The sequence below is a fragment of the Colius striatus genome, chromosome 9 (genome assembly GCF_028858725.1).
Source record: "Colius striatus isolate bColStr4 chromosome 9, bColStr4.1.hap1, whole genome shotgun sequence".
Classification (NCBI taxonomy): Eukaryota; Metazoa; Chordata; class Aves; order Coliiformes; family Coliidae; genus Colius; species Colius striatus.
Genome location: NC_084767.1, coordinates 26,881,993 through 26,901,583, shown reverse-complemented (window position 1 = coordinate 26,901,583; position 19,591 = coordinate 26,881,993). Strand labels below are relative to the sequence as shown.

Here is a 19,591-nt window from a genome sequence, read left to right as displayed (position 1 = left end):
AGATGGTTATTTTGTGCCTTGAACAATATTGAGCATGTTGTCAAACTTCATTATGTTCCACTGAGAAGAATTATGTTTGGGATTCAAAATGAAATAATCTCGAAGAATAGAGAAGTTAGGAAGAGATTGTGGGAGGGAGGCCTCATTCCCTCGAGCATCCAGACTTTACTGAAATGCAGTTCACACTCTACATCCCTTTTCTTCCAGTGATGAGCAAATCCAAGGGGCTGTTTTGGGACGCAAGGACTTCTGGCGAAAGATGTTCAAGTCACAGAGTGCAGCAAGTGATACCAGTAGTCAGTCTGAGCAGGACACGTCCGAGTGCACCACTGCTCACTCTGGGACCACCACAGACAGACGCTCCCGCTCCCGCTCCCGCCGAATCTCCCTTCGAAAGAAACTCAAACTCCCCTTAGGTAAATGTATGTCCCTTCCTATTCTATATACATATTGCATGTGCAAAGAAACACTGATAGATATATCTGTCTTAAGAAATATTACAACACAGTTCCTTATTGTCCAAGTATATTGTATATGCTCACAAGGGAAGCTGAGAAATGCTGCTCTCTCCATTTTAGAGATGGAGGACCAAGGTAAAAAGAAATGTAAGCAATTGCTAAAGGTAGCAGTGGCAAAATAGAATATTGAATCTGTGTCTCCAAAGCAGTTGTCCTAGTACCTTAATCTCGCAGGCACTATTCTTCTCCGTAAAACAGAACTATTCCAAATAGCATTTGATAGACAAATATAGCTTTTACAGGTCCCAAAACATGACCTTGCATGGTAGTTAATCCATGTAACATGAAAAGGTTGCCTTCCCCTTTCCTCCCATTTTCCCATACCCTGGCATGACTGCTTGAAAGAAAAATGCTGCAATTGCTAATAAATAGATACTGCTTGGAAGCATTTTCAGAATTGTCCTGAGTGGCTTCTTCTGCAACAGGGAACTGGCTGAAGCGTTCCTCCCTCTCTGGCCTGGCTGACGGGGTGGAGGATCTCCTAGATATCAGCTCTGTTGACCGTCTGTCTTTCATCAGACAGAGTTCCAAGGTAAATGTGTCAGACTGGATTGCAGAGGGTTTGGAAGGACAGGATTTGACTGGTTTTAGCTGTCCAAGGAAACAATCTGTGTGGACATTGCAAACAGTGAGACTTGGTCACAGAAATCTTGAGGGCAGAGTGTCATGGTGATTTGATACTGGACTTTTGCAGCTCACAGTGAAGCCAGGTTAAACCTACACTGTATTCGTCAGTTTGCCTTGACTCACTGAGAGAGAAATACAGGCTCTGTCGACACACTTAAGGTTTAATTGTCGGTCACCCTTCTCCTTCCTTCTTTGTGCCTTTACAGCCTCTTGTGAAACACCAGTCCTTTAGCAGAAAGCTTAAAAGATGAAGTTCCTCAGTGTAGGTAAATGTGTTCAGACCCTCTTGTGTTGCTATGGTAATCCACTGTGTTGCAGCCCTACTGTAGATGCTTTCTGTCTAAGCAAGGACGTCTAAGAGACAGAGGTACGAGGTGGCCTGAGGCAGCCTTCTGTCTTTGCACAGGTGAAGTTTACCAGCGCAGTGAAGCTGTCAGAAGGAGGGGGGCCAGGAGGTGGCCTGGACAATGGGCGAGATGAAGAGGAGAATTTCTTCAAGCGTCTTGGTAAATGGCGCACCTGCCGAAGACACCCATCCAAGCTTCATCACACAGAAGAAAAAGATGGTTAGAAATCAGGGTTCTCGTCTCCTTTTTTCTTTCTTTTCATCCTTTTTTTTAAAAAAAACCTCTTTCTTTCTGTATTTTACCCCTTTCTCTTTTTTCCCACTTTCTCCACAGTTTTTGTATCCATTCTAGCCTTCTCCAACTTTTTAGTCTTTGTAACTGTTTTCTTTCCCTTCCTTCTTTCTTTTGTTTTAATTTAGAAAAAAAAATTACTCTAGTGAAGTCAATTTAAAAAACAAATCAAGGCTATCCAAATGAATTATGCAAATACAACATTTGGGCTTTTAAAATCAAATTGAATTTGATCAATACACTTGAAAAATTGCTGCTTGTTTCAAAGCACTCAGTTCAAAATTAGGTGTGTAAATCTTTCATTGCCTAATATAACAATGTGTGTTCCATCAGGTTTTTTTGTTTGGTTGTTTTTTTTCCCCCCCAATTTGTGACCATTTGACAGTTTTAGCAAAGATCAGCACAGAAACGGAAAACCCTGCACAAGCTTTGTTATAATTACCTCTTTTCTTCTGTGTTTGCATGTCTAGTGTCTGCATACCATTCGTTAGGGATGCTGTCCCTTTTTCTTAGCACACCATGTAATCACAACATTACTTTTCTTTCCACAAAAGTATATTTAGTCATGATGTATTTTCGAAAACAGCGAATGTTTGAAAAGTGCCTTTATGAATAATACAAGGTCATGATACATTCTGTTTCAAAATGTCATGCAGTCATTCACATGCTCATGTCCTCAGTTTAGAGCTCATCCTTGTTGTCAAGGAGACAACCTTCTATCTTGAAGTTCTGTTACTGTTTTTTCAAGAAAACCCAACCTGACTCCCAAAAACACACCAAAAAGGAGTAGACTTTCTTTTTCATCATGATTTCTGTAGGTTTACAGTATGTTACATTCTCCAGCATTTTGGTTTTATTTTCTGACATTACACTTTGACACTGCATTGTCTGTATTTCACCATTATCTCTTCCAGACCTGCAATGTAATGCATGTAAGTCATTGTTCAGGCAAGTGATGCTAGCAAAGTATGAGCATATCTTGCCCATGTGAACTACTCATCATTCTACCATTGCAGAAACAATGGTGGTGGGTTCCAACTACCTCCTTGTTCCTTTAGAAGGAGAATGCCTCAGCCCAGCAACTTGCTGTAGCTTGACAGCTGAAGGTCAATACCCCTGTGAGGGAACTGCATTGTTTTCTTCATTCATTACTTTGCACTGAAGTAGCTTTGAAATACTTCCACCATATTTTCTCCTAGCTCTTACTAGAAAAAACTGACTGAGGGGCAGCAAGATCTCTGTAGACTGCTACAAGTGTTTCCATAGTGCTCATGTGAAATGTCTTTCACGTTTTCTTGTAAGATTTTTTTTTTCCATCTTGCTAATGCCAATTTTATGCCACAGTGAGTTTGCTTCTCTCTAGAATGCTTGTAGTCTTGATTTAATTACACAGATTTAGTCTTGGCTCTGCAAGCATCAAAAGCCTTGTTTAGTATTTGACACATCTTATGTCTATACAAAACGCAGACTACATGTTACTATTGACTTTTTGAATTTTTAAAGAGTTGTCCACACTTCAGCTTTCTCTGAGTAACATCAGTATTTCTGTAACTAATCTTGAGAGTGTTGAGATCTTGAAATGTCTTAAACATGACGGTAAGAGACAAGATGAAAGTGACATATGCTTGCTTTTGATATATGCATGCATTAGAAATACCATTATAAAAATGATGCAATGGGTTAAAGTCAGAGACCTTTGCATGCTAATATGAGAAACAAGCAATTGTCCCGTGACACTGAAGGGAGGAGTTGGGCTGTTACGTGATAACTAACTGAAGCAAAGAGAGAGTGTGTAAAGGTTTACAAGGCAAAGAGTGACAGTTAAGGAAGCTGTATCACCACATCCACGTGGGTCTCTACAATACAGTGAAAGTCACACGGCATTAGCTAAAATAGTAGTTGTACATGCCTCTGTGTTTATGAGTTTGCATGTGCATAGTGAAATCCATATGAGATGTTTTCAAGGTGTCAAAGTTTGTAACACAGTAACATTACAGAAGGCCTTCAAATTTCCAGTGCTTCTGTGTCTTCCATGAAGATCAGCAGGTTGGCCTATGGAGAAGATAATAAAAGCATGCTGAAGGTTGATGAGCATACTATTAAATCCCTAAAAGTCTAACCCAAAAGCATTGTTTTGGAACCCTTTTCTGCCTTCCCATTCTTGTCATTATGATGCTATGCCATTATTTTGTTCATGCTTTTTCCATGTAGTTTTTCCTCTTGTGTTTTTGGGTTTTTTAGCATAGTAGACCAAATTTAAATAAAAACAGGGAGAGGAGAAATACATTACAGTGAAAAATTATTAATAAAATGAGGAATAATTTGTCACATCATTTACGAATTTTAATCTTCATTGTGATATATCATCTGGACTGCTGGAAATTCTGTGTTGGATGTGTGTGTAAGCATATGTATGTGTGTGTGTATATCTGTATGTGTGCATAGGTATACATATATATGCACATGAATATATGCACATTCATGCATAACAGTGTTTATTGTAATGATCTTTTTACCTATACTAAGAACAAAGGATGTAATACAGAAGTAATTTACAGAATGTTTACACGAGATCCCTAACATTTCTCCAGGCACTTACTGAAGACACTGTGAGTGATCAGAGGAGTTCAAGGCACAACAGCACAGGCTTGCAGAGGCAGGATCTCACATTCACCCAGGAAGCAATTATGGGGTGGAAATTCGGGCATCCGATGTACTCCTGTGTTAGGAAATGGTCTGCTCACTGGGGAGATTTTCTGCAGGGCCAAGTCACATTGACATTAAGCCAGTGAGGGTTCCCCTGCTTGCAGCAAAATTCTTCCAGGGTAGACCTAGTGGAGGACAGTCACCAACTGCCTCTGAAGAATTCTCTTGCAAGGTTGGGACTCAAAAAGACTGCAAAGGGTTGAGGTGATGGACTGTAGGTAGTACCGTTGAGCCCAGATGGACAAAACCTCTGCTAGATCTTTACAGTAGGGATTAGAGAGATGCCTTAGGCAAGCCTTTCTGTATCAGAAAGTCAAGTTTCTGTTCTTCATCTCATACTGGCACAGCCCTAACAGGGCCCTAAATAGGAAACATTTATTTGTACTTCAAATGAGTTAGTGTTACAACAGCCATAGCAGGAAGGCTCAGAAAGGATGCTACAGGCTGTGAGGAGGAGTTGGAAGAAAAGGGTATTTGTGCCTGCTTGTTTATGTAAGTGCTCTACCTGTTTTATCTACTTTATTTGTTTGTTTGTTCCATTTTTAAATATTTCCCAACAGAGGAAATTTTGTTTATTTGAAAACTATGTTCAATGGAGAGAAGAAAGCTGCAGATGTTGTAAGGAAGTCTCTTGTAATTTTATGTACCTCTGTCTTCAGGGGAAAAGATCTACATTGTCATTTTTTGTTGTGAGTGCTTTCCAAGTAATTCTGGGGAGTGCAATCTCAAAAGTACTTTGAGTTTCGGCCATTCTTCTTTCCTGAAGAAGGAGAAATCACAAAGTCCCGCAGAGCTGATGTTTTGCCTCTTTCTTGTCTTTCAAATCCATGTTTAAAGCCAATCTTGAATTCTCCACTCTGTATTCTCTTCTTCAGTAAATTTTTGTAATTTCACATGTAAACGGGGAGAGTATTATGGATAAAGACAAAAGGCCCAGAAGGTGACTACAACTTGGCCTTGAAACTACTCCCTTGATTTCTCATCTGTGTCTTATGGATTTAGGTGTCTTAAGGTTTATGGATGTTCCACTTTAAGGTAAACTTAGATGCAATAGAGAAGTAAGATAAGAGACTATGTTGGAAAATCAGTTTTTCAGGTTTTTTTCCAGACAATTTTTCACAGTAAGATCTGTGTTAAAAAGGTGGGGAGGAAGGACCAAATCCTGCTTCAGCTCTGTTGGACTAGGTCCTGGCCTTCTGCACTGACTATCATGGAATTGTTTTGGGCAGACGTGTGTATGGCCAAGACCAGAGTGTGGCCTGCTGTATGCCTGTTTCACAGAAGTCACAAATACTGTAAAAATGTCCGTTATCTTCAAGATAACACATCAAGATGAGGAAGGGGTTTAGACTAGGACTGTACTTAGGAGGATTTTTGTTCCACTTTTTTCTACTGGTGAGACACTGTGTTCCCTTCTCTCTACCCCTCCCTGCATCCTCTCTGTACTCTGCCTCTTTAGGTTGCCATAGCTTTGATGATCACTTGACCTCCAACCAAGAAGGAGGAAAATCCAAGAATGTTGTGAACCTGGGAGCAATCCGTCAAGGCATGAAACGCTTTCAGTTTCTCCTGAACTGCTGTGAACCAGGCACAATCCCTGATGCCTCCATTTTGGCAGCAGCCCTAGATCTTGTAAGTCATTCGTTGGTGTATTTTTACCTGCTGAGTGAGAGCCTGTGCATACATGGTGGTGTGTTGTCATTCACTAATGCTGTTCATGCCTGTGCAGAAAGCGGGTAAAGCATCACAGCAGTGCCAACTGCTGGTGCTGTTATTAGGTGGAGTTTTAGCATCTGTGACTGGATGATTATGCAGACAAATGGATCTTCTTTTATTAGATAGCTCCCTATGACTAGATTATTGACAGCTCAAAGCTTTTATTGTCAAACTTGAAATTTTGCTCACAGCCATTCTGCTTCACTCCTAGGCAATAAGAATCTACAGAATAAGGATTGGACTGGATAACTACCTGGAGACATGTAGTAATTCCACTCAAGTTCTGACAGAACTATAAATACATTAGGCAAGGCTGAAATATTAGTCACCAGTCAGTGGAAAAAACTTCAAATGTCAAAACTTCAAATGTGTGCTTCTAAATGCAGATTTAATTTTCAGATCCAAATCACAGGAGTGACACAATTCAGTCCCTCCTTCCTGACACTGAGTGCCTCTTCTGTATTTCTCTCCTCCTTTTCCCTTCAGGTGCTCTTTTTTTAACAGCCCTTTCCATTTCTAAATCAGTAGCCTTCAGCCTGTGGTTCATGGGCCAGTGGAACTCTGTGAGGTGCTTATGTGACAAGCACATGAGTGGGACAAATACAGCCCTGAAAAGCCAGCCAGTTGTTAGTAACTTCTCTGCACAGTGCTCTTCTACTTCCTTAAGTGTTTGGATGTCTGCAAAGTGAAAAAGACTGAAAGCCACTTCTCTCAGAGCATCCATTTCCCCTCTATCTCGTTGTCTTCCTACTCCCCACCTCTTGGCTTTCTGACTATGATGCCATTTGTGCCCTTGTTCAGTTTGCTCACTGCTGGAGATGCCAGACTCATGGACTCTCCCATTCTGCTAGTGCTGTGCCCTGAGCTGTGCTGCTTTGTCTGCTCTGTAGGTGTAGGGATGATAGGCTCTGTGCACCACTCCGTTATACGTTCCTGACTTTACATCCTTGGGCTGCAGACTCAAGCATGTCTGCATTACTATTGGTCTGAAGTCACTGTTGCTATCAGTTCATACCTAGCTGTGCCGTTTGGACTGATCCCCATCTGTCTTTCAGTAGACAAGTGTTTTCTTCACTAGTTTGCACCCTTCCTGCTATGGAAGCAGTGGCTGAGAAAGAAGGCTGTCTCATGCTCTCACAGTCAGGAGTGGTTCCTACCATTAAGGACTGCAGTGAGCTCGGAAGACGGCTTGGGGAGATAGTCGCTCCTGCTGGGCATGCTGCACAAAGACTACTTTGTTCTTCAAGGCTGCCAGCTCCCACCCCATTGCAAATCCTAACCTAACGTAGAGAATGTAGGGTGCATGGGTGGGAAGGAGCTCGTTTCTGACAGTTGCATCACTGAGATCCTTCTGGGGATACACTGTTCTGTCTGCTGATAGATGATAAAAAAAGGGCTTGGCACTTGTTTCCTTATTGCCTATAACTGTCTTACCTATTTTTTACATTTGACAAACGCTTAAGAGACCAACTCACTCTGTGCCTGTGTATGAAGTCCACTGAAAACTACTGGTCAGAGTGAACTGTTTGAAGATGCCTGTTCCAGAGCTGGCTTTTGCAAAATAGAGTTTGACTCTGTTTCCTTTCTTCTGAATGATGCAGAAGGCTTCAGTATCAGAATTTCTAGAAGGTCTGCAGCTGAAGATGAAAGGAGCCTCGTTTGAATTGCAGACTTGGGGACCTACTTACAAGTACCTGCTCAGCTGCCATTTTTTTCTACAAAGGATTGGAGAGATGTGAAAGTTAAGAAGTCCCATGCTTGGCAGGTTTCAAAAGATGACAACTTGTCATCTCACTCTGTTGCTTAATATATACTCTTACGGATAATTCCCACATCTCCATAGAGCACATCAAGTAGAAAACATTCTGTTTTTTTTTACTTTTGTCTTCAGGCTTTTGAAGTAATAGTTTGACTCAGATGTGATGCAAATTAAAAGATTCTTAAGTAATTTTATCCATCCTGGTTGCTATGGCAACCTTTAAAAAATGAAAGGCAGACAGCTCCACTTTCAGTCCTTTCATAAACTTTCTGAGGATGCTTTTTCACATAGATTTTCAAAATTCCATTCTGTCGTGGTTTGGCCCAGCTAGCACAGCAGCACGAGGACAGTCTCTAGCTTGATGCCCCGCATTCCCCCCCCTCCTCATTAGGATGGCAGAGGCCCCAGCGAAATGGGAGTGAAAAGATGAGCAAGGTTGTTGTGGATTAAGACAAGGGCAGGGAGGGCTCACTGCCAATTACAGTTCTGGGAAAAACAGACTCCAGTACTCGACTTAGAAAGTAGGAAAGTTTATTCTAGAAGAAACAGAATGGAATAAAAGCAAAAAGGGAGTAGGATGATGAGAAAATTACAACCAGCACTTGATCTCCCTCCCCCATCCCTCCTTTCTTCCCAGGCCCAGCTCACTGCTCCCAATATCTCTACCTCCTCCCCTCTCAGTGGCTCAGGGGGGCAGGGAATGGGGAATGTGGTCAGTCTCTCACAGATGGGTTCTGCTGCTTCTGTCTTCTCAGATGAGGACGACTCCTGGCATTCTTCCCCTGCTCTGATACGGGGTCCTTCCCATGGGACACAGTCCTGAACAAACTTCTCTGGTGTGAATTCTTTCCCACAATTGCAGTTTCTGTAGTTATAGGGTCCCTCCCTCGGGACACAGCCTCTTCTGGGCATAAGTTTAATGAACTTCTTTGTCATGGGTTCCTCCCCACAGTTACAGCTCCTGTGAGTATTGGGTCCCTTCCTACTCCGGCCATAGTTTTAATGAAGAGAATTGCTGCCCCTGGCTTGGGATCTGTAGTGAAGTGATTGGGTCCCTCCCATGGGACACGGCCTCCTCCAGCCATAGTCACTGCCCCTGGCTTGGAGTTCTTAGCAAAATGAGTCTCTGCCCCTGATTCGGGGTTTCTAGCAAAATGAGTCTCTGCTCCTTGTCCAGGGTCATTATCAAAATGAGTCTCTGCCGCTGATGTGGGGTCTTTAAAAAAATGCAAACAAATCTCAGCTTCACCAGTCCTCTCCATAGAATGCAGGGCAGTCTCTGCTCTAGCACACCTCCTCCTCTCTTTCCTCACTGACCTTGGAGTCCACATGGTTGTTTCTCTCACTCTTCCTTGCACCACCACCAGCTGGAGAAGAAGAAGGGACAGAAGAAGGAAGAAACAGGCAGAAGCATCCTCTTCCAGCTTCTTCTTAAAAAGTGGTCATGGAGGCATCTAATTGGCTCAGCCCCAGCAGTGGGTCTGGCTCAGAGTTGGGGAGAGTTTCGAGCAACTTCTTACAGGAGCCATCTTTACAGCCCCTTCCCCCTTGCCAGAAAAGGCTGTCATGTCAAACCATGACACATTCTCATAGCAACTTCAAGATATTTGATCATCCTGGATGTTTATACAGCTTTGCCACAGTGATTTAAAGAAGTTAGAACAGTGAAACCAAGGCTGCGTCCTTATGGAGGTATTTATTTATTTGTTTGTTTGTTTGTTTATTAAACTGAGTGTTGCCTTAGGCTTACAAACTATTTGGTTAATGTGTTTTCCTAGAAGCAGCATCCATCCTAGACTGAATTTTATAAAACTTTCTTTCCCTTTTTAAGAAACTTTGGATGTTAAAAGGCAAGCAAGATGATATTTCATTCTGCCTAGAGCAGAGGATTTCAGGCTTCTGTTTAAGAGGACCTACTAAGCATAAGAACGGCAGAAGCAAAGTCTAAACTGAAAGAATACTTGCTGGTATCCTGACTCTATGTCACTCAGGATCTTAGGCAGGCTCTGTTGCTCCCAAGTCCTGTTTCCATAGCATAAATATTTGTCATTAGGAAGACATAGGACTTGGAAGGAAATCAGAGATTTCTCCAAACAGGTCCCCAGAGTAGAGGACTAGGAGCAGAAACAAAGAGCTGTGTCATGGATTGTGCTTGACCACTTTAAGATATAAGCAGAGATATTTGAACTATTGGTTTTGAGGCAATTACCCAAGACATTGCTTAATAATTTACCTGTCTTCATATACCTGCTAAGCTACTTCTCATGCCAGACTTATCTTGTGGCTAGACAAAGCAGAGCTATCCATCCAGCATCTTTTGACAGTACTTGAATTTCTTTTATTTGCTCTTAAAAGTAGATTGTTGCTATCTTGCACTTTTTTTTTGTTCTTGAAGAGACCAGTGGAAATTAATTTTTGCTCTAAATGCCTTACAGAGTATAAGAAACAGCACAAGATAATTGCCACCAGTTGATTAGTCTTATAAAATTCGTTGTCCTTGAAAACAAAACTGGACCTAAATGCTCTGCAGTCATAAAACTCTGCAGAATCAGCTTTACTTGAACAGTACTGTGATGCTGTAAAATTTCAAATCCATTCTGTGTTTGTTCTCTCCCACCCAGGTCATTGCTTTTGCTGTTGTTTGTACAAATCAGGGTATCTGTTGGAAAGCTCCAGTGGGAGTACTTGGAATTTTGTGAAGAAAATGGTAGATTCTTATTCATGTTGATTTATAGAGTACAAGAAGGCAAAGTGAAATATAGTAGGTCATATGTTAAAAGTGGACTTGTGAACAGTTTTGCAGGCACGGGCAGGTTTGTGAGAATATTGCTGCTGTGTTACATTTTGACGGTGACCGTGGTAACTTGTGTTCTTTTCAGCTATGCATCACCCGCCTGATTCATTTCTCTCCATTTGTGATGTGTTTCTCTGTGGTGTGAATCCATCCCTGTCCATTCTGTCACATCTTCATCTTTCTCTTGCTGCTGCTTCAGGTTTCTCTGAGCCTCAGGTAAGCAATCACAGCAAGGGAGCTCATGCCCTGTGGTGTTCAAAAGGTCCTCCTTCATGCAGGAGGTCATTTTTAATTAGAAACTTCTGCTCCTCCCCTTTACTCCCCATCCTACATATCCTCCTGTAGTCATAGTGGTTGAGTGCTTCCACTGTGTTTACAACACATATCTTTACAAGATTCTCATATGCTAGGAAACTGTGACTTTACTAGTAGTGAACTAAAGCAGGAGGAGATTTGGGCTGGGGCCTCATCTTTTCATGTATGTCTCCATGGTTAAGGATTTACTCTGTGAGAATAAAGGAATAAAATCCTTACCTTCAGATTTCTGCCTTCCTCATCAGAACACTGGTCCATCTTTAATGTTCTTATTCAAAAGAATTGCTAAAAGATTACTATTTTCTGCCAATATTTGAATAAAACATAAGCAAAAAGGTACATCAGGATTTTGTGTCAGGAATTGCTGTATATTTTCTTGTTAATTTCAACAAAAACATAGTCTTTACTTTTTCTTTTTTTCTTTTTTACCAGTCCCCCAAAGGGTTTCATTAGCTGCAGTACAGAATTTCTTAAATCAACTCCCAAACTTTCAGAGCATTGGTTCAAAATTTCTTGCTTTCAACTTTTGATTAAAGCACTATTGGAGACTCCCTTTAATAATGTTCCACAGATCATCTTACATGACCTCAGGGCCTGTTATTTACGGATCACAGATAAAGAACCTCCCCTTATAAGTAGATGCTGATCTGTTTAAATTGTCTCATTAAAGCTGTCAGCATCTAAATGTGAGGAACACGCACATTCGTTCTGTGTGAAATCATGAAATCCCTGTTAGGGAACATTTCAAACACAGCTAGTAAATTGTGGACATTGCTGTGTTCTTAGTTTTACAACCCACTGGCCACAGGGGTTTTCTCTTGTGAAAATTGCAGGAAAAGAGGGGGAAAATTAAATGGAAATGAGAAGAACCATTTGCTTTTAGTCTCTTTCCATGTCTGTAAAAATGTTATTTTTGCAGAGTTGTAGACAGCAGGGAAGATAGCTCCTTCCTGAGTCTAAGCTGCCCTTCAGGAAACGAATGACAGTGTCCAATTTTTAAAGATGTTTTGAGACTTTCAGAAGCATTGGTCTGACATGGATCCGCTGGGTGATTTAATACAAGTTAAGATACACTCAATATCACTCTCCCGTTAAAGAAAAGTGCCCTTCCAAGCTGGAGACTGGAAGATTTTCCTCTGTTAAATAGTCAATCACTTCAAAACTCATCTGCCTTATGTCATTTTGATACTAAATTGTCTCATACTTGCTAAGGCCATTGAAGTTAGGCCAAAGAAATGTTATTGACTTACGCCAATAATGACTTTCACTCTCCATATCTGCTTGTTGTAAATGCAAAATAGCACTCATGCTTCCACCCTCAAGAGAAGCAAGCAGAACTTGGCATGACAGATGCTAGGATTAATGTGGCCTTCCTGCCATTTGTGCTTACGATACTTGCAGTCGTACAAATGAAGGTGGAAAGAAAACTTGACACATTCCTCCAGTAACAGTGTCAGATGCACGCTTGTGCTTTTTGGTAGTTCCGAGGTTTCTGAAAGCGAGCATTGCAGGGGGGCACGAGACAAGCTTGTGAATTCACAATGCGGCTCTTTCTGCCCCTCTAGTGGTTTGACTAAGCATAGCGAGTCGGTGTTTATGAACCTTGGTTTGATTAGCTCATGTGACACTTAGGGCAGAGATCGTGGTTTCAGCTTTTGGTGGAGAGATTGCTCAGTGTGTGTGACTCCATGGCCAGCTTGCAAAGCAGTCAGTTCAAGTGCAAAGTCCTCAAATGTTCAGAGAGTTTTTTCCAATGTGTATGTATTTAAGGTGATTTTTTGCACACATTTCAGGAAGCTCCTGTAGTGGCAAGAGCAGCTTTGTTCCTTGAGTGTGCACGCTTCGTTCACCGCTGTAATCGTGGCAACTGGCCCGAGTGGATGAAGGGCCACCATGTGAATATTACTAAGAAAGGTTTGTCCCGTGGACGTTCTCCTATTGTGGGCAACAAAAGGAACCAGAAGCTACAGTGGAATGCAGCTAAGCTCTTCTACCAGTGGGGAGATGTAAGTATTTGCTTCTGTTTAATATAAAAATATGACAAAATATAAAGATGTTCGGATCCTATGTGGAATTTCAGTTCCAGTAAAATGGGGACTCACAAAGCCTCCCTTACAACTTGCACCTCACGGCCTGCCAGGGTCAGCTCTTCTCCTAATGGAACCAGATTTTGTTAAGACTTAACAGTGTCCTCTTCCCCTCTCTTCTCCTGCCTTGTTCCCTCTGAGGATCTCTTTGGTCCACTGTCCTGTTTCAACACTTGTCGTATGTGAATGCCCAAGGAAGAGTAAGAACAGAAGGTGTGATCCTACTTGCTTTTTTTTTTTAGCTTCCAACTATTTTTAGCTCAGGGCTGTTAGAGCTAGATGTAGTGCTATGTGTTTAGTAATGGATTTCTCTTTGACATACTTATTCAGTCTCTCTTTGCACCCATACAAACTGTTAGCACTCACCATTCTTTGGCAAGGAATTCTACAGCACTACTACATGTCATCTAAAGAAGAGTCTCCATTTTTTTTCAGCTTGGCTACCTCAAGTTTTATTTGACTGTGATTTCTTATCATAAATGAAATAGGTCATTGCCTTGTCAGTGCCACTTGCAATGTCTTTGGAAACTCACCGGGTTGTACCTCCTGAAGGTCTGACACTTATTGCTAGTCATTTCACACAACTCAAAATAGTGGGAGAAGTCTCTTTGACTCCTGTGGTGCCTGTTACACATGTCTATCTGGCAGTGAGCATTTTGCTTCTCACCTCTTTTCACAAAACCAGAGAGTTTCACAGTGAGTATCATGATCAAAAAAAATAGAAAGAAAAAGGGAAAATAACATATCCTGGCCTCAGGGGAACTTGAAAACTATATTGCAGAAAATGTGTTCTGCAGTTTTGGGGTACTTCTATAAGCCATGCCAAAAAAAAGCTTTAGTGACCTGTATCTCCTACGTTAAACCGACATATGCTTCTCAGTGAAGCACATTGTAAGGAACTTTGAGCTAGTGCTGACCATAGCATTACATTCCCACCACAAAACACAGCCCAGGAGGAGAACCTAGCTTGGGTCTGAGCACCCATGCTAATAAGCTTTATCTCTTGGCAGCTCTCCTCCTTCCATTTCTGAAGCTAACTCAGGGAGTGCTACCTGGGCACCCTGCTCTCTTTTACATCTCAGACACAGGTGACAATAACAGCACAAATACCAAAGTTCCTTGAAAAAAGTACAAGGTGTGGATGTATTTGCTTCTATAATCCATGAGACTGCCGCCTTAGCCTAACTCCTTGAGAGCTCCTTCCAAGTGGAGTCCTTGTATCTTTGCATACGTTGCTGACAGTCAGGACTATTCACCTCTGTGCACTCTGCTTCTTGTCATTCTGTTGTTTCCAATTCTGAAGAAAATGGAAGTAAACAAGTCAGTAACTATTAGAAGCCAGTTAGATTCCCTCTCGGCTGCCATTTTTAGAAATTTAAATAGCCTGAGATGGAAAAGTCCATGCAGATTTCCTTTTGGAAATTTACTTAAAGTACCGCTGCCTGATGCAATGCCTATTACGGTGATAAACCTATTGAATCATTGAATCATTTAGGTTGAAAAAGACCTTTAAGATCATCAAGTCCAACCATTAACCTAACACAAAAATCAAGCAATCCCATTTGTTAAGCTATTTTTTGAAATCGTATAATTTAAACCTGTTCTGACCAGGTTATTTGTCACTTTCTTTGGATGTTTCAGCTAAGAGACACTTTATTTTCAAGCGTGGCATGCTCTTTGCTAGGAAAACCAAGCATAATTCATACAGATAATGCATGTTAGGAATTCAGTGCTCATTAGGTAGGAAGCTGTGGGAATAGATATGGTTGCTTTAATATTAACGACAACACACCATAAATAATATGTGAGAAATCATTGCTTTGTGGAGAGCCATGCAGAACACTTCTTTGTTTTAAGTGCCTGAAATGAGAAAAAGTGAGAGATCCTTATTATCTTTGTCTACCCTCTTCATTGTTGCTGGATTTCACGGGAACTGCTTAGTAGCAAGGAAGAACAGCTGTAATAAGTGACTGGTTATGTATTTCTGTGTCACTTCAGACAAGACAGGAAAATTACCTAGTGCTGGCATGACCATGAGTTCTGACTTACAGAAGATTCAGAAATCCTCTTTGGTATCTTTCCCAGAACCTATCCTAAAGAAAAAAGGCCAAAAGGCAAGTTCTAATGAAATTAACTACATTTCCTCCCTGGCAAAGTGATGAGATCATGGGATAAAGTTTTGTATACTTAGTTGTGTTCTCTTCACCCACCTGCAGCAAAGAAAATCAAGAGCTCTGGAGTGTAGGGGTAACACACTGTTACCTGTAGCTTTGCTGACAGCAGGAGGGCTGTTCACATGCTGATAATGACACTGGCAAACAGCCACAAGTAAACAATCAATGCCTTTCTAGAGAATGGAAGAGTATTCAGTGGAAATCTGTCTGTCTATGTTCTTTACTAGGATCTCCTCTACATCATTACCCGTGCACCTTCTCAGCTTTTATAAGCACATTGTCAGCTCATTTTTGGAGAGTGCATCAGAGCTCATTTTTGGAAAGTGTGCCAGGGAATCTCTCTGTTAAAGATGGAAGCAGGCTTTCCCATGGGCATCAGCAGTTTTGTGGAGGGAACAGGGACTGGCTACTGGATGCCTAAGTCACAGGATAGTTTTTTAAATAGAACACATGTATTTTCAAAGACACAGCAAAAATCTGGAACACATACTGAGGAGAGAAAGAAAAGTGGAAGAAATTCATACAAGATAATGATCTAATCTCTTCCTGACTGTTATGTGTTGGTTTGTTTGGCTGGGGTTTTTTTGTTATTTAACCAAACCTGCAAGAATTTTTCATCCTGAAATTTGACAGTTTGCAAATATTGGTTGGTAAAAAGGGGAAAACAGGTTATGGTTTTGGTAGCAGTTAATCTTCTATCATCCCATTCTCTACTGTACCTTGAGGACAATTAAAATAAAGCCAGGACATTCTGTTCCAGCTGGAACATCTCCACAGCCCGCACAGGACAGAGCCCTTGACCACCAGTGAAATTCTCACCTCCTTCTGCTCTGCTTTCTTCCTGTCTGCAGGCAATTGGTGTCCGCCTCAATGAGCTGTGCCATGCTGAGAGTGAGAGCCCTGCCAACCTGCTGGGCCTCATTTATGATGAGGAGACCAAGAGACGCCTGAGAAAGGAGGATGAGGAAGAAGACTTTTTAGATGACAGTAAGGAGACTCCCTTTACTACAAGAACCCCCGCTTGTAAGAACCTCTGCTTTAGGAGCACTTAATTTTTCTTCTCTTTTCATCCTCTTGCCACCCAACTGTATTTCCCAGTCCCTCACCTTCACCCCAGCTTCTTCCCCTGTTCTTTTTTTGTGCTGGATGTACAACATGAGAGATGGGTAGCAGCACTGATAGACTTGGAAGGGAAAAAGGGGGTGGGGAAGAACCAGACAGCAAGTTGCAATTCTTGTATACTGGCAACTGCAATTATAAGCAGGGGAATAATTTCTTTCTAGAGTCTTGCCATCAACTGAGTGCCAAAGTGGTTCAGACTGACATCCCTTTCAGTTAAATCTGCCAAAATATTTATGTGACATCAGTTGCTTTTCTGTTTCTTAACATTGAAGAGTCTTCTCCTCACCTGGTATGAATTGGCACAGCTGTATCAAAGGCTTTTAAATCTTGACTTCAGTATATTTGCCTGACTCCCAGGCAGAAATATAGCACAGTGGTGTAAAAAGTATCGTTAACATTTTGTATACAGCAAGATTACTAAAAGACACGCACCTGTGCCTGTGTGTACATAAGGGTGGAAGGAGACTGACAACAGATCACTGATTCTGACAGTCTAGATAAGCATACAAATGGTACCAAACCCTGTGAATCAAATTAAGTCAAAATGCATACTGTTGTAAGTGTAGATGAAGGTAGTAATAAACATGTCCTCTCCAGAAACCATTTGTATATGTGTGTGTGCTGTAAAGTACTGGTTCCTGTGTACATGTACCGTTGTCTGCCATTGGATGTAGTGTAATAGCACTGTCTATGTATCTTCTGGTTTATTTTTCTGTGGCCTGGGTTTGTTCTTATCACTGCATAAAGACCAACTTTGGAGTAGAGAAGAGTAGGTAGGAGCAGTGTAATGGCATTTGTGGGCAATGATATCAAGAGAAGGCATTGTCCCTAAGCTAGACTTTCATATATGCTGCTATATGGTGTGCCAGTGCCAGCAGCTACATCAATGTGGCTGTTCTCAGTATTTTGCAGGCACTTTAGGAGATATATCCAAATAGGAGGAGGGCATGTTCAAGCTTTAACACGAACAAACCACAAGCAAACAACTGGATCCTAATGACTGAGTGATGGTCAGACTGGCTTTCTTGTTTCTTCAGCCACTGATATGAGGCACTCAAGGGGATGTGGAGCTGCTTTAGAAGGGTGGTATAAGACAAGCAAGCAGATACAAGAGGTTGTGGTCTAGAAAGCCATTTAAAAACTCAAATACTCTCCTCAAAGCTAGACTCTAAAACCAACTGATCTGCAGTTTTACTGAAAACAGAAATTGTTCTAAAGCTGCTCTGTATGCTGTAGGGGGTAGAGTGAGGAGCATAAAATATGCAGTTGGATATTCCATTACTCTGTACATCTCATTTGTATTTGATAGTTCAGATTATTTCAGCCTTTACAGAGTTCATAATTCATTGCTGGTAATGAATACAGAGGAATTACCAAGCATCATAGAATTAATCTGATTTTATCTGATCACTGCAGTGTCCTCTCACTTGTTTGGTTTGGACCATTTCTTTGCAAAAAGTAGTTAGACTGTACACGAGGGAAAGCAAGTGAAAATACAGATCTCTCTGAGATGTATGAAGTATTATCAGGCATTACTGAAAAATGAGTGTGTTTAGTTGTTGTCACCACTTTTTTTAATTCATGTTTTTGCTGTTATCCTAAATACTGTTTTTCAATTTGATCAAGACTGAAGGATCTTTCATACTTTTCAAGCTTTGAATGGCATTAGATGGATTATAAAGTGTAAGCCTTTTAAAACTGATTGCTTATACTCAGTTGAGATACAACTTCAAGTATTTTGATAATCTCTCTTCCCTTTCCCACTTTGTTTAGGTTAAGCATTTGAATATATAATTTGATTAAGCAGTTTGATTTTTTTTCTTGATTATCTCTAAATAGCACTGGATTCTTTGAAAAAATAAAGAAGCCTGACTTCAAAGAAGGCTGTCTTTTCCAGCTATCATAGTAGTAATTACTAATAGGTAGAGTACCTCTTTGCTGGCTACTCATAACTCCATGTATTTTGAGAAATTTTCCTATATTTTCTGCAGTTCTTTTCTAGAACTGCAGGAGATTTGGCTGAATGCAAAACTTTGGAGAGAAAGAAGGGCATCTACTTCTTAACCTGTGATAACTTTAGAAGAGGTGTATAAAAAAATGCTATAAGATCATCTTAGTTCAGTAGGTACTTCATCATAATATACTATAATAAGTGCTGTAGTACCCTGTAATCTTTCTTCACTATAATGGAATAAAGTAGAATAATATAAATAGAATACAATATATACTGTAATGTGTTAGTACTACTGCATGTGCTGGTAAACACATAGATGGACCTTTGTTTGACTATGTTTCTTTTAGTTTACAAAAAGTAGCATAGATAGAAGTCTGGGGTTTCCTCTATTTTTAGTGTAGTTTGCATTGTGCACCATATGTGAAAATGTCCATCACCTCTTGGTTCCAGATTTTGTGCAGTTCCCTTGCTCACCATAGAAATATTTCTTCCTAGGCACTGTGAATCCTACCAAATGTTGTTGTCCCTTTGCACTGAAAATGGCAGCATGTCAGCTTCTCCTAGAGATAACCACTTTCCTTCGAGAGACCTTCCCCTACATGCCCAGACCACGTACTGAGCCTCTTGTGGTAAGTGGACAATGGCCACTGGAGAGTGATGCATGCCCACAGAAGTCATTGGGCTCTTGGCCTGTCTGGGGAGAGGCAGCAGCAGGTCATAACCTAAGTGCGATGGGGAGTTGTGGAGTCTCCTTCCTTGGAGGTCTTCAAGACCCACCTGGACATGCTCCTATGCATCCTGATCTAGGTGAACTTGCTTCTGCAGGGGGGTTGGACTAGATGATCCCTAAAGGTCCCTTCCAACCCCTATGATTCTATGATAAGTGGATCTCCAATGCAGAGAGAAAGAAGCCATTGTCTGGTGAATACAAGATGGTCAGGGCACACCAAATGGGTTGATGAAGATAAGACTGTGGAGACACAACATATACTGGAAGTTCAAGCAAATTTCAAGATAGAGAAGAAGGCAGCAGATGGATGGAGAAACTGAGGGTGAGGCACCTAAGAGGTGCAGGAGGTTCACTGCAGGAGGTGACAACTTACGTGCAACCTAGCTGGGCCAATTGACAGAGAACTGAACAGGTGAGCTAGAAGAAAGGAAGAGGATGGTTTACAGAGAAG

The 19,591-nt window shown here is 41.2% G+C and overlaps 1 protein-coding gene across 3 annotated transcripts in view; it reads left to right on the top strand.

Moving 5' to 3' along the window:
- UNC80 (unc-80 homolog, NALCN channel complex subunit) overlaps positions 1-19,591 on the top strand; it is a 131,574-nt gene that overhangs the window by 40,391 nt on the left and 71,592 nt on the right. For 2 of the 3 annotated variants that reach the window (XM_062002461.1, XM_062002460.1), the window contains exons 19-25: positions 208-422; positions 944-1,050; positions 1,552-1,651; positions 5,949-6,121; positions 12,867-13,079; positions 16,186-16,321; positions 18,906-19,039. In XM_062002461.1, coding sequence (XP_061858445.1) covers positions 208-422; positions 944-1,050; positions 1,552-1,651; positions 5,949-6,121; positions 12,867-13,079; positions 16,186-16,321; positions 18,906-19,039 — 1,078 coding nt within the window. The remainder of the gene's footprint in view (positions 1-207; positions 423-943; positions 1,051-1,551; positions 1,652-5,948; positions 6,122-12,866; positions 13,080-16,185; positions 16,322-18,905; positions 19,040-19,591) is intronic. The other variant, XM_062002459.1, reaches the window with a different exon arrangement.